A 20439-nucleotide genomic window follows, 5' to 3' on the forward strand; every position below is an offset into this window, starting at 1 on the left:
CTAAACATGATCCAGAAGCGCAGACGTCTTCTCTGGGCCAAGGCTCGTTTAAAATGGACTGTGGCAAAATGGGAAACTGTTCTGTAGTCAGATGAATCAAAATGTGAAGTTCTTTATGGAAATCAGGGACGCCGTGTCATTTGGACTAAAGAGGAGAAGGACGACCCAAGTTGTTATCAGCGCTCAGTTCAGAAGCCTGCATCTCTGATGGTATGGGGTTGCATTAGTGTGTGTGGCATGGGCAGCTTACACATCTGGAAAGACACCATCAATGCTGAAAGGTATATCCAGGTTCTTGAGCAACATATGCTCCCATCCAGACGACGTCTCTTTCAGGGAAGACCTTGCATTTTCCAACATGACAATGCCAAACCACATACTGCATCAATTACAGCATCATGGCTGCGTAGAAGAAGGGTCCGGGTACTGAACTGGCCAGCCTGCAGTCCAGATCTTTCACCCATAGAAAACATTTGGCGCATCATAAAACGGAAGATAAGACAAAAAAGACCTAAGACAGTTGAGCAACTAGAATCCTACATTAGACAAGAATGGGTTAACATTCCTATCCCTAAACTTGAGCAACTTGTCTCCTCAGTCCCCAGACGTTTACAGACTGTTGTAAAGAGAAAAGGGGATGTCTCACAGTGGGAAACATGGCCTTGTCCCAACTTTGAGATGTGGTGTTGTCATGAAATTTAAAATCACCTAATTTTTCTCTTTAAATGATACATTTTCTCAGTTTAAACATTTGATATGTCATCTATGTTCTATTCTGAATAAAATATGGAATTTTGAAACTTCCACATCATTGCATTCCGTTTTTATTTACAATTTGTACTTTGTCCCAACTTTTTTGGAATCGGGGTTGTATACTGTTTTGCCCAATTTCCGAAGGTCTGTTTACATCTCACTTATGCACACTTTCACCGCCAGGGGACCGTCGTCGTGACGTCATTTAAGCCAAACAGACCGGGAGCAGCTCTGTGTTTTTACTTGAGAACCGAGCACACATGTACAGACTTTGGTCGTGAGAGGTTGTGTAAAATGTCTGAAAGCGATAGCGATTTTGAAGTAGGAACTCTCCAAATTAAATATCAAGAGATGAAACCATATATGTATGAACCTATGGCCGTTGCGAGGCAATCGGTGAACGTGGCTCACTGGTTTGACCGTGCAGCCTCAGAATCGGACAGCGACTCGGCCGACTCTGATCGCGGCGACCCCGGACCTCAACAAGACTCGCGCCCAAACGATTTATCCTGGTAGTTATGATAAATTCCTACTTTCATCATAATACTGAATAAGAGCCCTTTTGAAGAATAATTAAACCGCCCTCCCTAGTGGATATAGGGAACGATTACTGGACAGTGCGCCAGTAGGCCACATTAGCCTGCCATCCGCGGCATTATACTATTTATAGCCTACTCTGAGCGAGGAAATATCCCTTTGTCTCATTTCCACAATGATTGTACAGGATCCCTCAGGATTCTTGACTTGTCAATTGCAAGCAAAAGTAAAAATGTTTACCTCCAATCTTCTCCTTTTTGCTTGAGCGTTGCTGCTCCGGTTCTTCTTTGACTGCTTGATTTTGTTTCACGAGCACAATCCACTCTCTCCGCACACAATCCACTTCTCCTCTTCCAGAAAAAGCCAACCCTCTGGCTTCACATGCACAATCCACACTCTCCGCCTCGTCTCCTCTTCCGGAAAAAAAAACAACCCTCTGGCTTCACATGCACAATCTATTCTCTCCGCTTCTTCTCCTCTTCCAGAAAAAGCCAACCCTCTTGCTCCGCCTCTTCTGGAAAAAGCCAATCCACTCTCTCTGCCTCTTCTCTCTCGGAAAAAGGTAAAAACTTCTTCCTGAACCGGTCCCGTTGTTACAGTTCACTGCACAACAATAAGGCATGGGGTTTTTCTTTGGAAATTCCCAAACGCACATCAGCACTCAAGCCAAACGGCAACGTAAGTAAACAGAAGTGGACTCAACTCAAGCGATTTGTTTGGCTTAAATGATGTCATGCGCCGAGTGGTCACGAAAATAGCCGAACAGAAATTCGCCACGATCCGCGTTAACTTATTTTAATTATTAACAATACTTCTTGGGACCAGAAAAAAATTAGAGGGTTTTTTTAACATTTGAAACTTTATATGTGCATAAGATTAAAACCGTTGCCTATGAGCTTTAAATTCACCCAGGGTTATCAGCTCTGACGGTTTCAAGTCCCTTTTCCAGAACGAAGGAGCCTTGAAAAACCTCCTCTGTATCGTGTTATTAGAGCGTAGGCCGTGTCAATTTTGTTTGATGCAACTACAAAGATGGGTCATCAGGAGACGACATGAAACCCCACTCCAGATTTTCCTAAATTGAATTGGTTACCATGGAAACACAAACAGGGCGGTGAAATGGGGGGAAATAAAAAGTAAAATCCGAGAACAACTTGCGCATAAAATCAGTGTGTATGTGTGATCATGCTCAGGCTATCATACTAAAGGCATTTACACGACAATCAGCGTGGCAAATTAATAACACAAACATTTTAGTACCGTATTTTTCGGACTATAAGTCGCACTTTTTTTCATGGTTCGGCTGGCAATGCGACTTATACTCCGGTGCGACGTATATATGTTTTTTTTTTTTTTCACCGCGGAATAACTGGAGCTGATGCTGAGTCTGACGACAGCCACGCAGAAGAAGAGGAAACGGCGCTTCATCTGCCGCTGGAGGCAGAGTTGTTCAGAAGCGACACCGAGGATGAGGAATTCAATGGATTTGCTGATTTGGAGTGAAATCATCAGCTTGATAAACTTGATTGACCTGTGTTTTATTATTAATGATAGGGCTATAGTTATTTAAATAAGTTATGTAGTGATTTTAGGCAGTGCTTAATTTGTGAAGTGGGAGGTCCCAGAACGCAGGAGGTGGGTGGGTCCGGTGACTCAAAAAAAAAAAAGGTGGGGGGTGGTTTACTATAACTTTACGCACATGCGCTTATTGTGTGTGTAAAATAATAATAATATCAGACATTATGATCTTAGAAAACGCTTTAGTGACAAACAGTTACAGACAGTAATATGTCGTGATATTATATTATAAAATATTAATTTTTATTAGTCTATATATTAAATTATATATTACATTTATCTTCTAAAATAACAGACTGTACTCATCACAACCGGTTTATTTCACCATTGGAGATCAGATCACACAAGACATGAGTTAAATGACTCATTTTAAGGATTTAAGTAGGGGATTTAAAAGCGGTTGTTGTTTTATTTTTTTCACTAGACGGTTGTTTTTACTACCGTACCTGTCTTTGGAGATGATATACCTATAGCCTACTTGACCTCTGATTTGATGAAATAAAATTCGACAAAAATGAAGAATGACATTCCTCGATGATGACTACAGCTTTAATAACACAGATGAAAGAGCCATGGGGCGATAATAAGCCCTACCGGTAAAAATATTCTAAAAGCAAACTGGTTAATGCATCAGTAATAGGCTACTAATATTAGTTATAATAATAATATAGGCTATTAGTAATAACGATAGTGATAGTATTAAAGATAGTAGTAGATATTTAAAATAATCAGACTAGGCTACTTACAGGGCAAAGAGCGCGTTATCACTGCTCAGCTGTTCGTTTATTAAATAAACAATGCAGTCGCGCAGTAACCACGCGCCGCTTATCAGATACAATCACAGATTCTATGGATAGAATAACCCTTCAAAAAAGTGCGACTTGTAGTCCGGTGCGACGTATATATGTTTTTTTCGTCTTCATAATGCATTTTTTGGCTGATGCGACTTAAACTCCGGAGCGACGTATAGTCCGGAAAATACGGTACAAAGTATCATGCGTGATCAACAGACAAATATGAAAACTAAATATAAATACCTGGTAATCTGTAACTTGACAGCTTTAATTTCACCAGGTCTGCGTGTTTCTTTCCGTGCACCTGATCGACCGGGCGTTTTTCCTCCCGATCCGTATAAGCTGCGGAAATTTAACATTTAGGCCATGGCTTCCTCTGATTAGACTGATGAGCTACGCTGCCATATTCAGTTCTCGGTTGTTTAAATCTTCTCTTGCTCTAGGTTTCTACAGCCATTTGCAGTTGCTTGATTCACGTATCGGTGAACCAGGCGGCCTTCAGCTTTGGCTAGTTCTGCGAGGAGCCGAGAGCAGACGAGGAACGAATGAGAGAGAGAAGAACGAACAAGTGTCAGCGAATAAGTACTTAAATGATAGAATGAGTCAGATGAACAAAAATCACTGAGCGGTGGTGGGTTTCCCAAAAGCCTCTTAACACTAAGAGCACGTTAACAAAGAGAGAGCGAGTGTCAATTGTGCTGCTTGCTCTACCATTTAACGATCTTTGTGCTACGATGCTTTTGGGAAACTCCGCCTTGTTCAGTTTGTGTGATTCATTTGAAATGATTTGTCTGTTCTTGGGGGTGTCATCTCTAATTCACATTTCACACCCAGTGTTCCTGGGATATTCTCCAGATCCACAACAACCCTGACTAGTCCAAGTCTGAAGTCCTTCCCGTGCCATATGGCCGATCTCCGTTTCCGTAGCCCTCGACCTCTCGCCTATTACAGAGCTAGAGTTACAGTGGGGGGCAAGTTCTCTGGTAACCACGAGAGTTTGACTCCCCACTCACATCTGTATACCCATCTCACAGCATGCCTTGCCAGACGGCAGTAGGTACCATTTTTATGATGGTCTTTGGTATGACCCGACCGTGAATAGAACTTACGATCTCCCGATCGAGAGGTGGACACGCTAACCACTAGGCCAACTCGTGGTACAAAGCACTTATTGGAGATGGATGGATGGAGAGATGGATAAGGGACAGCACAGTACTGCAGTAATGAACACTGTCAACTCACAGCAAGAAGTTTCCAGATTCAAAGCTCACAGCTAACCAGGATCTTTCTGTGTGAAGTTGTGTGCGTTTGTTCTCCCTGTGTCTGTGTGGGTTTCCTCCTGGTGGTCTGGTTTCCTCCCATAGTATCAAAGACATTCCAATTAGGTCAACTGGTTCCTCGAAATTGCCCATATGGTGGTGCTTGAAAGTTTGTGAATCCTTTAGAATTGTCTATATTTCTGCATAAATATGACCTAAAACATCATCAGATTTTCACACAAGTCCTAAAAGCTTGGTCATTTATTTATTGAGGAAAATGATCCAACATTACATATCTGTGAGTGGCAAAAGTATGTGAATCTCTCGGATTAGCAGTTAATTTGTCTCCAGACCCCCCCACCCCCACACATTCGACCCGTTCCAGTTTGCTTATCGCTCCACAGAGGACGCCATCTCCTCTGGACTCCATCTGAGTTTAGAACATCTGGAAGGGAAGGGCACACGTGCGAATGTTGTTTTTGGACTTCAGCTCGGCATTCAATACCATCATCCCACAGCACCTGGTGAGCAAACTGGCCCCTCTTGGTTTCAGCTCCCCTCTGTATAACTGGCCGCTTGACTTTCTCACCAGCAGACGTCAGTCTGTGCGGGTGGGCAACAACACCTCCAGTGTCCTCTCCCTGAGCACCGGCTCCCCTCAGGGCTGTGTCCTGAGCCCGCTGCTGTTCACCTTGATGACCTATGACGACTGTCCCAGGTCCACTACTAACCATATCGTCAAGTTTGCAGATGACACAACAGTAGTGGGCCTTGTCCAGGGTGACAACGACGTGGCCGACAGACAGGAGGTGATGCACCTAGTGGACTGGTGCAAAACCAACAACCTGGTCCTGAATGTCGCCAAAACCAAGGAGATCATCGATTTCAGGAGGAACCGGCCCACTCACACACCATTCAACGACACAGCAGTGGAGAGAGTCAGCAGCACAAAGTTCCTGGGGGTGCAGGTAACGGACACTCTGACCTGGTCCCGTCACATCGGGGCCCTTGTAAAGAGGGCTCAGAAGCGCATGCACTTTCTGCATCAAATGAAGGCACATCTCCCCCCTCCAATTCTCACCACCTTCTACAGAGGCACTATCGACAGCATACTGACTTGCTGCATCTCTGTCTGGTCAGGAGCCTGCAGGGCCTCTGAATGGAAGTCCCTGCAGAGGGTGGTGAAGACAGCGGAGAAAATCAGCACTTCACTTCCTCCGAGACAGGATATTGCAGAGCCTGACCAGGGCTCGCAACATCAGCAGAAACACCTCCCACCCCCACTATGCACTGTTCTCGCTGCTGGTTTCTGAAAAGAGGCTATGCAGCCTCCGGAGTAGAACAGCCAGATTCTACAACAGCTTTTTCCCCAGATGCAATAAGACTTGAACCGAATTAATCCCCCACCACCACCTAGGCAATACACTTTTTATTTTGTATAGGATGTTTTATTTTATATATATATATATATATATATATATATATATATATATATATATATATATATAAATAAAAAATACATATTTATTTTTAAAAGGTAATATACTTGCTGCTGTTTCGTTCTGTACTACACTGAGCCAAAATAACGAAATCTCGTTCTGATGTGTATTGTTTGATGCAAATCTGAATGACAACAAAAAAAGCCTAAGTCTCTCTTGCTGCATCTGGGTCAGGACGGCTTGCCATCATTGACGGAACAATGAATTCTGAATTATACCAGTGAATTCTAAAGGAAAATGTCAGGACATCTGTCCATGAACTGAATCTCAAGAAAAGGTGGGTTATGCAGCAAGACAACGACCCTAAGCACACAAATCGTTCTACCAAAGAATGGTTAATGTTTTGGAATGGCCAAGTCAAAGTCCTGACCTTAAAGTGCATATCCTGGACCAATTTAGTGGTTTTTCTTTTTCTTTTTTTATATGAAAGTATGTCCCTTTACACACTCCTCCAGAAGGGTAATTTTGCACAAGGCCATCTGTCTACAGCAGAAAAAAATAAAATAAAACGCGTCTGGAAAAATCCCAAGGGAGTCTGGAGTCAGATTCGTGACGTCACGTGCGGAAGCGCCAGCAGGCTGAGACCCCCTGCATGGATTCAGTGCACAATCTGTGTAGACCAAGTTTAGCAGCTAGCGATTTTGCATTGAAATATGGAATTGTCGCCTGAGCTTCGAAACCCATGGATTCATGTATCAATGCTCATCTATCTATTGTTACATAAATCATGGTTTTTCTAATCACTTATGTATTGATATATTTCTTCATTTAGAAGAGCACTGGCTACTGTAGGAGAAAGATTTCATAAGCTACACACATGGAATCGGCTAAGCAGGGTTGTAGATAGATTGAATGTGTTGGGACCTGTCAAAGATCTCAAGCCCTGACACGCATATCCCTTGATACATGTGAAGTAAGAGTATTATCACCCAGCGCTTTCGAGGTGTTTACTTTTGTGTGCATCAATAAACAACATTATCCGTGTACCACACAAACACAGGAACACAACTAATTTAGAGTATAGTCTCTCTTATTTCTTGCTCTGCTTGGTCCTCGGCTTTTTCCAGGTGCCTCGCACGAAGCGCTCCCATTTCTCTCTGTGTCAGGTCTTTTGGGAAACGATGAGTACTAATCCCATCAAGATTGGTGTTGCTACACCCTCCTACGATACATCTGTTAACCATTTTAATAATTACGTGATAACATTTGAAGAAATTTGCAGAAAACCACCAGGTCGTTTTCTCATAAACAAACCAGCGCTGACATGGGATTCAGAAGGAGGCGTCCCGCACGTGACATCATGAAAATCAATGTTTGCCGGGAAATCCAAATGCCAAGTTTTTTCAGAGGCGGACCAATTCGGCTCAAATGGCTTGATTTCAACTGAATTTTTCTGGTATTGCGCAAGGTAAAAAAATTGCGCAAAATGCAAAATGTGACAGATATTTGACCAAAGTTTAATATAAAATAAGAGAATTACATTGCTCTTGCTCCTAAATATACCCAAGATGTGCACTTTAATCCAATGGAAATGTTGTGTAAGGACCTGAAGCGAGCAGTTCATGTGCGGAAACCCACCAACATCCCAGAGTTGAAGCTGTTCTGTACGGAGGAATGGGCTAAAATTCCTCCAAGCCGGTGTGCAGGACTGATCAAAGTGTTATGTTTGGAGAAAGGAAAACACTGCATTCCAGCATAAGAACCTTATCCCATCTGTGAAACATGGTGGTGGTAGTATCATGGTTTGGGCCTGTTTTGCTGCATCTGGGCCAGGACGGCTTGCCATCATTGATGGAACAATGAATTCTGAATTATACCAGCAAATTCTAAAGAAAAATGTCAGGACGTCTGTCCATGAACTGAATCTCAAGAGAAGGCGGGTCATGCAGCAAGACAACGACCCTAAGCACACAAGTCGTTCTACCAAAGAATGGTTAAAGAAGAATAAAGTGAATGTTTTGGAATGGCCAAGTCAAAGTCCTGACCTTAATCCAATGGAAATGTTGTGGAAGGACCTGAAGCAAGCAGTTCATGTGAAGAAACCCACCAACATCCCAGAGTTGAAGCTGTTCTGTACGGAGGAACGGGCTAAAATTCCTCCAAGCCGGTGTGCAGGACTGATCAACGGTTACCGGAAACGTTTAGTTGCAGTTATTGCTGCACAAGGGGGTCACACCAGATACTGAAAGCAAAGGTTCACATACTTTTGCCTCTCACAGATATGTAGTACTGGATCATTTTTCTCAATGAGTCAAGTCAAGTTTATTTCTATAGCGCTTTTAACAATAAACATTGTTGCAAAGCAGCTTTACAGAATTTGAACGGCTTAAAACATGAGCTAATTTTATCCCTAATCTATCCCCAATGAGCACGCCTGTGGCGACGGTGGCACGGAAAAACTCCGTGTTTCCCACAGACCAGGTAGCAATTTGTGGTGCTCCACTGTGCCGATGAGGGAATCGTGCACGGTGGTGTCGTGGCGGTCGGTGGAGTCGGTCATTGGGGTGTATGCAAAGTGTTTACAGCGGGCGGTGTTCAAACACACAGTATTTTTCTTCAGAGTCACCTGCTGGGACTATTTTAAAGCTACAAGAAGCATTTGAGATTATTCAGTTCAATCTAAATTCTTTTAAGTTCTTTAAGAGAAGACAGCTAAAACAATTTTTACCAGAACCCTGCCTGGTTTCATGCCTCGACCCAACTTTACATTACAGGGCAGGCCATTAGTTTGCTGGGTTTGATGTTGGTGGAAAACCTGTCTTTTTTTTTAAATTTATGAAAATTACTCACCAAAATTGAAGTTAAAGGTTAGTTTTTACTGGAGATGTACCGATTGCAATTTTTTGGGCCGATTCCGATTTTCCATGGAGTGTGACCTGCCGATTCCGATTTCATTTTTTCAAACCACTTCACAGCACGCACAAAGACTATTTTCTTTTTATCTTTTCTTTAATAGAACATTCTGCCAGATTTTCAGTAATAAATTTTCAACACCTCAAAAACAAACAAAAAGACATTGTTCTTTGTAAAATCTTTCTTCATGTTTGGTATTAACATATTAATTCCTGAAATAGGAAATTCACACAAACATTTTTTCTTTTCCCATCCAATATCTGGCACAAAAACAACTTCCCCCTCATATATTATTTGCCTACTGCTATGGAACACACTTTCATAAGGCTATTTAGATCTGAAAACTTATGCCTTATGGAACAACCCATTTCTTCATTCAGTATCAAAATACAAAAATAATTTCCAGTCATACTTGTACCATAGCCATTCTATCATCTTTGTCAAATGTGTATTTGTAGAGTAATTTCCAATGGAATCAAGTGCAACCAAGGTTGTAAAACAAACAAAGACATTTTTTTTTCTTTCTCTCTTTGTACAAATCTAACTAGATGTTTGATTCACACAACCACAAACGTTTTCTTCTTTTCACATCCAATATCTGGCACCATAAAAAAAAAAATTCACTATATTTGGATATCCAAATGTAGTGAATTTTTTTTTTTTTTTTTTTTTTTTTGTTAACGGCGCGTGCGCCGGAGCTCGTTAGGCGCGCAGGACTGACACTGTTCTGCGCAAGCGCAACACAATCGCACTAGAAAGCATGTTCAAGCTGCCAGTGTAGCTGCAGTCTTTTTAGTTGCGAATTACGAGTATTTCCACTTTCATCTCTATGTGATGCACAAGTTTTGATCGGCAGAAAATCGGCATATTTTAATTTTGCCCGGCCGGTCGCCGGTCATGGCTGATCACGTGAAAATCGGCCGATTCCGATCGGCAGCCGGTCAATCGGTGCATCTCTGGTTTTGACCTTAGTTTTTTGCCTTTTTGGTGGCAATCTTTCAATCATTCTTTAGTTGACATTCAAGGAGTAAATTGCAAAAAACAAGCTGGAGGTTTTTATTTTAAATATTGAACTCAACACTTACCTCAACCCAGAGCCGGATTAATAATTTCCTGGGCCCTGGGCAACAAGGCTCAAGGACCCTCTCAACACTGTCCCAAAAAAACTATCATAAAATCGGCATCATCAAGAGCATAATATCAGGCTTCTGCATGGCTCAGGAAAGATGTATATGTGTACCTTTATAGTCTCAGCATAAAGTGCATGTAATCAAAACACAAGACAGATGCACAAACGTTAAACATAACTTTTTATCCAAATGAAGCCATATACATACATCAATTATTTTAATTATTTTCCCACATATCAACTTAAACAAACCGCCACATTCATTATTTTAAGAAATAGCAGATTAGCCTACTCTGTGGCCTTCCTTCTTGACTTTGAATACGCAAACTGGTGCACAATATCTTCAAAATCTATTCCCTCAACAACTTCATTTTCTATGGAAAGTAATGACAGAGCAGAAAGTCGTCTCTGTGTCATAGTGGTCCTTAGGGCATTTTTGACTCTTTTTAACACAGAAAATGATCTCTCGCCCTCACAGTTTGAGACGGGTAGAGTTAAAAACATTCTAAGCCCAACATATACATTTGGGAATGTTGTCTTAAGGCCATTTGTTTCAAGAATCTGCAAAATTTTAACAGGCGAAGTGCAAGTGTCACTCGACAGAAAGTGCGTGAACTGCATGAGCTCGTCTGCTAGGGACGCATCTAGGTCTGTAGGATACATGGATGTCAGCCTCGCAGCTCGTTCACACAGTTCACGCTCATCACAGTCCCTGTGAAATAAAATGCCAAAGGACTCACAGACTTCTGTGTAAGCACCGATCCGTTTTGATAGGCAAGAAGTGAGTTTGTCAAAAATCACATATGTTTCAACTTTGAATCTTAAACTGCCATCAGTAAAGACGACCTCCTCATTGCCGTCACTCTCGTCAGCAAATCTCTTCCTTTTTCTCCTCCGTGAAATGTCATACTGATAGTCCTGTGTAACAGTGACTACGTTTACATGCACGTCCAAATCGAGCTGCTGTTGGTAATCGAGCAAAGGGTCCCAGCAGGGGTGCCAGAGAAATCCAATCCTACATGCACAAGTGAAATCGGGCTATTGTGCAAGGTGCATTGTGCACCCGAGCCACACGTGGCGCTACACGCCCCATCGTGTTGGTACACTTCCGGTTGTCGTCATGAAGAAGAGCTTATAGTGTTGCCAGATACTGCTGACATTTTCCAGCCCAAAACATGTTCAAATCCGCTAAAATGCACTTAAAACCCCCAATCTGGCAACACTAGCAGTTCCGTGTTCAAGCTGTTAGGCTTGCTCTAACAGACTATGGCTACAAACTGTCCGGCGCAGACCACTGTTTTGTAAGACAACTTATTTTGCACAATAATATTTTTCTAAAGTCCATTTTTTGCTTACAAAAAATATATATTTTTTTTGCTTACAATTTAACTTATGTCTTAATAAACACACAAGTTCAATTGTTTTGTTTTTATTGACATTCTTCAGACGTTGGACATAATAAAATATATATATATATATATATATACATACAAATACAATGACTTGTTTATGTACACAATTCACAGCTGTACAGATGTATTTGGTGATACAATAAGTGAGCTAAATTTTAACAGTGCAAACAATGCCACAAAAAGAAAAGATTCATGCCGTTGTCATGATTCGTTGTCATGCCGACCGAGGCTGTTGTGTTTCCCGCTTGTGGTCTCGTCACTCGTCACTTCCGGAAGTAGCTCGACAACTAGCTCGATAGGGTATACATGCACAAAGTAGCTCGGCAGAAATCGCATAATCTAGGTCGTGTAGCTCGATTACGAGAAATCAAGTTCGGTTCAATTTCAGCCGAATTAAGGTGTATACATGGCATTTTGAACTTCGATTTCAGTCGAGCAACGGCAGAAATTCGATTCTCTCTATGTGCATGTAAACATAGTGACTGACAGATCGCGCTGATTCTTCCAGATCTGCAAACTGGTCTCGTGGCTATTTTAGGTATATGTTTCAAACTGTCCACTAATTTCAATTCCCTTTCTCTTTTAAATTTTCTTTTTGCACTCCCGCTTAAGTGTTTCTCCATCTTCCTACACTGCTTTTACCCATCAGGCTCTCTCCAGTCCATCCGAACGTCAAGTCACGTGACTCGTGTCCTCTCGCAGTGTCCGAGTAGCGCTGGGAAGCGTGCAGGCAGGGATTACTACACAAACACTGAACACACCTTAAGGAAAATAAGAATTGCGTTCATAACGCTATATTTTAACATTTTAGTTGATGGTGTCCTGGGCCCCTTAGACGTCTTGGGCCCTGGACAAGTGCCCAATTGCCCGAATGGTTAATCCGGCCGTGCCTCAACCAATACTAAAATGAAATAAATAGTATAATGTAACAAAATAATAAAATAAAATAAATAGTATAATGTAACAAAATAATAAAATATCAGGCTTTCGTCTAAACGGGGGAACAGGGGCGCTGCGCCCTCTTACTCTCGGCATGCGCCCCCTTACCGACTCCGTGAAAACATCCCAGCAACACTACGTGACAATGTGTCTGATCATCAAATACGTTATAATTGCTCCAAAAATATTCCAGTCATAGTAGATACACCGCCAGACGGTGCAAAAACAATCCGAATTGGCGTTTTCCAGACTGAGGCGCCATGTTGTTTACTTGTCGCGGCTGCTCTCGCGAGATTTGACATGGGTTACATACAAGGTCGGCTGACTTGTAGAGCGAGATTTCTCGAGACTGAATGACCTTTCACCCACCGGCGCGGGAGCTTTTGACAGAAGTAGTTCGCGAGTTGTTTTTGTTGACACTTGGGCATTTAAAGATGTCATCCCGCGGCACGAAGCGGAAGAAAGCCAAAGACTGTCCGGGGCAGAAGAAGATTACTTCTTTCTTTTTCAATGTTGACAGACAATTTGTTACAATTTCCCTCTCAGACAGCCTCAGAATGTCCCATTTGAGCATTTTTCAAAGGCTTTGCACGGCGGGGGGGGGGGACAACCGGCACCATCTCCCCCCCCCGCTTCGCTCCCTCGCCATGGTGAGCGCCCTCATACTAAATTTTTCTAGAAAAAACCCTGCATATCATAATTAAATGTAAGAAACCACTTAAGGTAACACCAAGGCAACTAACAATAATGAAAAAGCATTACCCTAATTGGTGCAAAGCCTGCATGCCCTATCAGAACATTTAATTCTGCATGGCTTCCTGAAAAAAAACTCAAGTGCCCTATCATAAGGGAAGTGATTGCTGAAGCGGGATAATGCAATAAGGCCGGTTCCTCGCGTCAAGCTGATACTGTATGCATCAGAATTGGTTTATAGCCTGACTCAAGGATGTCCGTTTCCTGTAAGCCAAGAAGGCTATGATAAAGCTGATCACGAGCACAACGTAGGCTACCTTTTAAAATAAGGGGTCGGAAGGCGAATCAGAAAGGCTGCGTTATTTTTAATTAGCCTAACAGGCCTACTTGCAGTCCGGGTATATGCGCAACGGCAGGCCTGTGTACACGCCTCTCTCTCTCTGGGTGTGCGTGAACGAGAAGAACGAGCACTATGAATGAACGGAATGATACGCAACGGAATTTTTTTTTTTTCAAAATCGCAAGTCTGATTGTGTGGCGATAGGAATCCATTGTGTGGCACTGCACCACACAATGGTCTATGTATGGGAAACCCTGACTCCCTCAGACGACATGAAGAAACCTCGAGAGGAACCAGACTCAAAAGGGAACCCATCCTCATTTGGGCAACAACAGACAACATGACTATAACATTAACAGTCCTAACATAAAGTCAGCTTCGTTGATGCTATAAACCCCCCGCTGACGAAAACCCGAGCGCAAAACCGTCCACGGCAACCGCAGTCCCACAGTCAGCAAGTCAACTGCAGTCCCCAGCCACAAAAGCACCACTGCAAGAGTCCAGAGCGTCCTCCAGGCACGACCCCCAACTGTCCAAATGGGGCCGTCCTCTACAGGAGCGATGTGATGAGACTCCAACCAGACACAGGGCACCAGGACGGATCAGGCAGGTCCGAAGAGCAGAAGAGGGTCAGGATCTCGATCCCAGGACCGACATGTAACTCAGAGGGATAAACTGGGTGTGGGGGGGGTGACCAATAGGGCTGTAACGATATGCGTATCGAAATCGCGATACGCAGAGCCACGATCCGTATCCCGATACAAGAAGGCAGAATCGCGGTACACCCTTTCAAACTTCTCCTCATCCCAAAAACAGAGGTGCTTCCAAACTTCAATTTATGAATACTTTACTTTTTATTTAAATTACATTTTAAACTTACTTAAATTACTTTTATTTTTTTATATCTATTAGTAAGTCGTTTTTTCGCCAACCTGCGACAATCTTCTGCGAGTCACGCAACGTCCACACTCGCCACTGGCAGAGCCTTCATTTCTTTTAAGCGGTCGCCATTCAGGTTGCGACGCGGGGAGCGAATCTGTAAACAAGCAGCTCATTTGCTGGCTAGGTGTGCCACAAGCCAATCACAATCACTTGACCGGAAAGGCATGCAGTGTTGCCAGATTGGGCAGGTTTAGGTGCTTTTTGGCTGGTTTTGAACATATTTTGGGGTGGAAAACGTTAGCAATATCTGGCAACACTGAAGGCATGTCTGCTTGGGCGGAAGCCTTCTGCGGCGGTTATATTTTGACACGCGAGCAATGTTTCACCATAAAAATTCCGTAATTTCCATCTGTTTTCCGCGATCACAGAAAATCATTGGCCCTATGAGAGTGAGACACTCACTACGTTTACATGCACATAGAGAGAATCGAATTTCTGCCGTTGCTCGACTGAAATCGAAGTTCAAAATGCCATGTATACACCTTAATTCGGCTGAAATTGAACCGAACTTGATTTCTCGTAATCGAGCTACACGACCTAGTTTATGCGATTTCTGCCGAGCTACTTTGTGCATGTATACCCTATCGAGCTAGTTGTCGAGCTACTTCCGGAAGTGACGAGTGACGAGACCACAAGCGGGAAACACAACAGCCTCGGTCGGCATGACAACAGTAGTAGCGAGCAGCAGGTCAGGAGGAACAAACGAAGAAGAGAAAACGGCGAGGTAGAGCTCTCTGAAGTGTGGGTGGAGCACAGAGGACGGCAGGACAAAGCTTCTGGTACTAATAGGCTTTTTATTGTCAGGCTTTTCAGTTTAACAGCCTACTTTTATTCTTGAGAGAAGCGCGCGCGCTGTGTTCTAGTCCCGGGATGAGCTCTCCCCTCTGCCTCCTTAAATAGGGTGCGGTTACTGGGAAGACACACAAACACAGGTTAATTACCGTCAGGTGTACCGTCGTTCTGCCACTCACCTTCCCTGGCTCCGCCCTCCTGTCACAGACCGGTGCTTGACCACGCCCCCACTGCCACAGGCAAGCAGAAACGTGCACTTCTGGAGCAGTGAGGAGACAGAGTTCATGCTCATTCAGCTTCAGGAGTTGAATATATTAAAATTCATGGACGGGAGAAAAACGCGCAATGGAGAACACGGAACTGATAACTTTGTTAATATTCTTGAATAGCTCTTCTTCACGACGACAACCGGAAGTGTACCAACACGATGGGGCGTGTAGCGCCACCTGTGGCTCGGGTGCACAATGCACCTCACACAATAGCCCGATTTCAGTTGTGTGCATGTAGGATTGGATTTCTCTGGCACCCTGCTGGGACCTTCAGCTCGATTACCGACAGCAGCTCGATTTGGATGTGCATGTAAACGTAGTCAGTGAGAGAGCCACCCCCCCAAAAAAAATCTTAACGGATTTACACGATTTGGAAAAATGACTTTTTCAGAACCGAAAAAACCAGAGCTTCCGGCTCAACTGTTTTATTTCTCAAAATAATACTATCTTTGGGTATACATTTGTTCATTTTTGCATACATATTACTCATTCTCTGCAGTGGTCTGAATTATTTGTTATTAAATAGTTAATGTAAGTAAGTAAATGTTAAGTCAAATTTACTACTTTAAAAAAACATTCTAAAAACATCGTGGGTGTATCGAATCTCATCTCATTATCTGTAGCCGCTTTATCCTTCTACAGGGTCGCAGGCAAGCTGGAGCCTATCCCAGCTGACTACGGGCGAAAGGCGGGGTACACCCTGGACAAGTCGCCAGGTCATCACAGGGCTGACACATAGACACAGACAACCATTCACACTCACATTCACACCTACGCTCAATTTAGAGTCACCAGTTAACCTAACCTGCATGTCTTTGGACTGTGGGGGAAACCGGAGCACCCGGAGGAAACCCACGCGGACACGGGGAGAACATGCAAACTCCACACAGAAAGGCCCTCGCCGGCCCCGGGGCTCGAACCCAGGACCTTCTTGCTGTGAGGCGACAGCGCTAACCACTACACCACCGTGCCGCCCGCGTATCGAATCGTGGGTCAAAAATCGCGATACGAATCGAATCGTGAGTTGGGTGTATCGTTACAGCCCTAGTGACCAAGTATAATATTTTTGTCTTATGTGTTTAACTGGGGTGGCACGGTGGTGTAGTGGTTAGCGCTGTCGCCTCACAGCAAGAAGGTCCTGGGTTCGAGCCCCGGGGCCGGCGAGGGCCTTTCTGTGCGGAGTTTGCATGTTCTCCCCGTGTCCGCGTGGGTTTCCTCCGGGTGCTCCGGTTTCCCCCACAGTCCAAAGACATGCAGGTTAGGTTAACTGGTGGCTCTAAATTGACTGTAGGTGTGAATGGTTGTCTGTGTCAGCCCTGTGATGACCTGGCGACTTGTCCAGGGTGTACCCCGCCTTTCGCCCGTAGTCAGCTGGGATAGGCTCCAGCTTGCCTGCGACCCTGTAGAACAGGATAAAGCGGCTAGAGATAATGAGATGTGTTTAACTGGGTTCTCTTTATCTACTTTTAGGACTTGTGTGAAAATCTGATGTTTTTGGTCATATTTATGCAGAAATATAGAAAATTCTAAAGGGCTCACAAACTTTCAAGCACCACTGTATGTGTGAATGATGGGTGACCTGGCCAGGATGTTCTCCCTGACCCTGATGGATGGATGGATGGTGATCAGTAATCCTTATGTGAGACCTGAATTAAAGACATACCTGTAGCAAACCTGGAGTTCACGCCCTGCAGGAGCTTGTATCTGTGTAAACAGTCTGCGGTCACAGCGGAGTAAACATGGCCGATGTGAGGAGACGCGTTCACGTAGAAGATCGGGGTGGTGATGTAATATGACCTCCGCCACTCTTCTGCGCGCGTGCATCTCAAAACCGGGTCCGTGTGGAATCGTTTAACCAAAAGTGGCGGATTAAAACACCTCTGCAGTCCGCGTGAGCCATGTTTTACCACCTGGAACAAAAGTCTGCCCATGTTTTGGAGGATTAAACACTGAGAACTCATTGTGAAAGTGAAATCAATGAACTTACTGTGTACTTCCGGGTGGCGGACGCTTCTCTCTGAAACTAAATACGCCCCGCCTCCTACGTTGTGATTGGACAGTTTTACACTCACAAGCTGCTGATTGGTCAGTAAACGAAGGAAGGAAGGAAAAGAGGTTCAATAATAAGAGTCTGATAATAAAAGCCTGGGTGAGGCTTTTTTTTTTTGTAAATCTCATCTCATTATCTGTAGCCGCTTTATCCTGTTCTACAGGGTCGCAGGCAAGCTGGAGCCTATCCCAGCTGACTACGGGCGAAAGGCGGGGTACACCCTGGACAAGTCGCCAGGTCATCACAGGGCTGACACATAGACACAGACAACCATTCACACTCACATTCACACCTACGCTCAATTTAGAGTCACCAGTTAACCTAACCTGCATGTCTTTGGACTGTGGGGGAAACCGGAGCACCCGGAGGAAACCCACGCGGACACGGGGAGAACATGCAAACTCCGCACAGAAAGGCCCTCGCCGGCCACGGGGCTCGAACCCGGACCTTCTTGCTATGAGGCGACAGTGCTAACCACTACACCAACGTGCCGCCCCATGATTTTTTTTTCATCTCATCTCATCTCATTATCTCTAGCCGCTTTATCCTTCTACAGGGTCGCAGGCGAGCTGGAGCCTATCCCAGCTGACTACGGGTGAAAGACGGGGTACACCCTGGACAAGTCGCCAGGTCATCACAGGGCTGACACATAGACAACCATTCACACTCACATTCACACCTACGGTCAATTTAGAGTCACCAGTTAACCTAACCTGCATGTCTTTGGACTGTGGGGGAAACCGGAGCACCCGGAGGAAACCCACGCAGACACGGGGAGAACATGCAAACTCCGCACAGAAAGGCCCTCGCCGGGCACAGGGCTCGAACCCGGACCTTCTTGCTATGAGGCGACAGTGCTAACCACTGCACCACCGTGCCGCCCCATGATTTTTTTTTAAACATTTAAATAATTTTTAAATCCACATGAGAGACATATATATTTTTCTTTTATAATATTTCTTATTGCGGGCGGCACGGTGGTGTAGTGGTTAGCGCTGTCGCCTCACAGCAAGAGGGTCCGGGTTCGAGCCCCGTGGCCTGCGAGGGCCTTTCTGTACGGAGTTTGCATGTTCTCCCCGTGTCCTGAGCAAAAGTACTGAACCCCTGACTGCTCCCTGGGAGCTGTAGTATGGCTGCCAACTGCTCTGGGTGTGTGTGCGTACATGTTCACTGCTTCAGATGGGTTAAATGCAGGGGATGAACTTCACTGTGCTTGAAGTGTGCATGTGACAAAGGTTTCTTCTTGAAATTGTTTTCACGTCCAGACAGCAATGAATAAATCAAATGCTCTGACAATAAAAAGGAAAAAAAATCCATCAGCTGTGGATAGATACAGTGTGTTAGGCTGCTCTGTGATGCTGCATGAGCACCAGGTTGAGTTAAGATGTACAAGGAAGCAGGTGTTCTTCACACCTGATAGTTAGCATCTGTATAAAAAGAAATAGTCATAAATAAAATCATACAATCTTCTTCAAAGGTCTCTCTTGTTTTTTGCTGTGCACTGAAGATGAATATGAGATTATAGATCAGAATTACTGCTTGACTTTTTACTGATATTTATATCTAGCCGTGGGCAGCACGGTGGTGTAGTGGTTAGCACTGTCGCCTCACAGCAAGAAGGTCCTGGGTTCAAGCCCAGCAGCTGACAAGGGCCTTTCTGTGCGGAGTTTGCATGTTCTCCCTGTGTCCGTGTGGGTTTACTCCGGGTGCTCCGGTTTCCCCCACAGTCCAAAGACATGCAGGTTAGGTTAACTGGTGAGTCTAAATTGACCGTAGGTGTGAATGTGAATGGTTGTCTGTGTTAGGGGTCGACCGATAATCGCCCTGGCTGATATATCGGGCCGATATTCTGCATTTTTAGGGTTATCGGTATCGGCCATAATTTCCACCGATATGCCGATAACATGCCTTTTTGCAGCCATTTCGTTCCTAACGCAACTGTCACTGCACGTCCTTTCCTGCACTCGCCTCTCTGAGTTCAAGAACACGGTCCCGCCCACCACAACATCTGATTTGTTTGGCACAAGAGATATAGCCAATCGACACGCGCAGCTGAACACTCTGTGTTATGGGATTGTTTAAGTTAATGTTGACGTTTGGGAAAACACCCCCCCCTTGTGGAGCCAGTGGCACGGTCCGCCCGGGGCTACGGGCAGAGTTATAATACACAGGCACGATACACATGCTCCCGTTGCAATTGTCTTTATTTACATATACACACAAACACTCTGAACTGTTTCAAGGCGCCCGTATCAAGGTAAGGACACGCTGCTTTTGCCGCAATAAGTAACAAACACACAAGTTGCAAAAGCACAACATCATTATATGTTTACATTCTTCATCTACTACTCATTAAAATTGTCCATTTGCATCTGTGTAGCCAGGCAAACTTAGCTTACGGAAGGAAGCACTTGAATTAGCCTACAACCAACTAGTCTCACTGAAACAGCATAACGTAGGCTGCAGTCATTTTTAAATCCCCGTCTGGAAACGTCGTGAATGTGTCAGTAGTTCTACTCGAACAGTAGAATGACAGCCATACAGAGAGGTGGTCAAGGGAAGACGAAATAAAACGTAGCGTTTGTGTTCTGTAGGCTAGC

General features: G+C 44.2%; 1 protein-coding gene across 1 annotated transcript in view; it reads right to left on the reverse strand.

Moving 5' to 3' along the window:
• Nucleotides 1-17809, reverse strand: part of mars2 (methionyl-tRNA synthetase 2, mitochondrial) — a 29396-nt gene extending 11587 nt beyond the window's left edge. Inside the window, exon 1 of the mRNA XM_060915217.1 lies at nt 17453-17809. Within this exon, the coding sequence (XP_060771200.1) occupies nt 17453-17750 (298 nt within the window). The 5' untranslated portion in view covers nt 17751-17809. The remainder of the gene's footprint in view (nt 1-17452) is intronic.
• Nucleotides 17810-20439: the final 2630 nt, after the last annotated feature.

Source organism: Neoarius graeffei, chromosome 2, assembly GCF_027579695.1.
Source record: "Neoarius graeffei isolate fNeoGra1 chromosome 2, fNeoGra1.pri, whole genome shotgun sequence".
NCBI classification, from domain to species: Eukaryota; Metazoa; Chordata; class Actinopteri; order Siluriformes; family Ariidae; genus Neoarius; species Neoarius graeffei.